The following is a 515-nucleotide window of genomic DNA, read 5'->3' on the forward strand; positions in this document are numbered from 1 at the left end:
CGCCCCGCCCTCCCCAGGCCTGGCGGTGCAGTGGGGGGCCGTCGGCGACGTGGGCATCGTGCTGGAGGCCTTGGGCACCAACGACACGGTGGTCGGCGGCACGCTGCCCCAGCGCATCGCGTCCTGCCTGGAGGTGCTGGACCTCTTCCTGCACCAGCCGCACCCCGTCCTGAGCAGCTTCGTGCTGGCTGAGAAGAAGGCCAGCGCCCACAGGGACGGCGAGAGCAAGCGGGACCTGGTGCAGGCCGTGGCCCACATCCTCGGTGCGACACCCCGTGGGCCCCGCCTCCGCGCGCCCGCACCCCGCCGCCCCCACCAACCTAACGCCTCTCCCCAGGCATCCGAGACCTGGCCGGCGTCAACCTGGACGCCTCCCTGGCCGACCTGGGCCTGGACTCGCTCATGGGCGTGGAGGTGCGCCAGACGCTGGAGCGCGAGCACGACCTGGTGCTGTCCATGCGGGAGGTGCGGCAGCTCACGCTGCGGAAGCTGCAGGAGCTCTCCTCGCAGGGCGC

General features: G+C 73.0%; 1 protein-coding gene across 1 annotated transcript in view; it reads left to right on the forward strand.

Annotated features, from left to right (window-relative positions):
• Nucleotides 1–515, forward strand: part of FASN (fatty acid synthase) — an 18,419-nt gene that overhangs the window by 15,404 nt on the left and 2,500 nt on the right. The window contains exons 30-31 of the mRNA XM_012734740.1: nt 13–263; nt 338–511. Coding sequence (XP_012590194.1) covers nt 13–263; nt 338–511 — 425 coding nt within the window. The remainder of the gene's footprint in view (nt 1–12; nt 264–337; nt 512–515) is intronic.

The sequence above is a fragment of the Condylura cristata genome, unplaced genomic scaffold (genome assembly GCF_000260355.1).
Source record: "Condylura cristata isolate star-nosed mole 26May11 unplaced genomic scaffold, ConCri1.0 scaffold00068, whole genome shotgun sequence".
Lineage (NCBI taxonomy): Eukaryota > Metazoa > Chordata > Mammalia > Eulipotyphla > Talpidae > Condylura > Condylura cristata.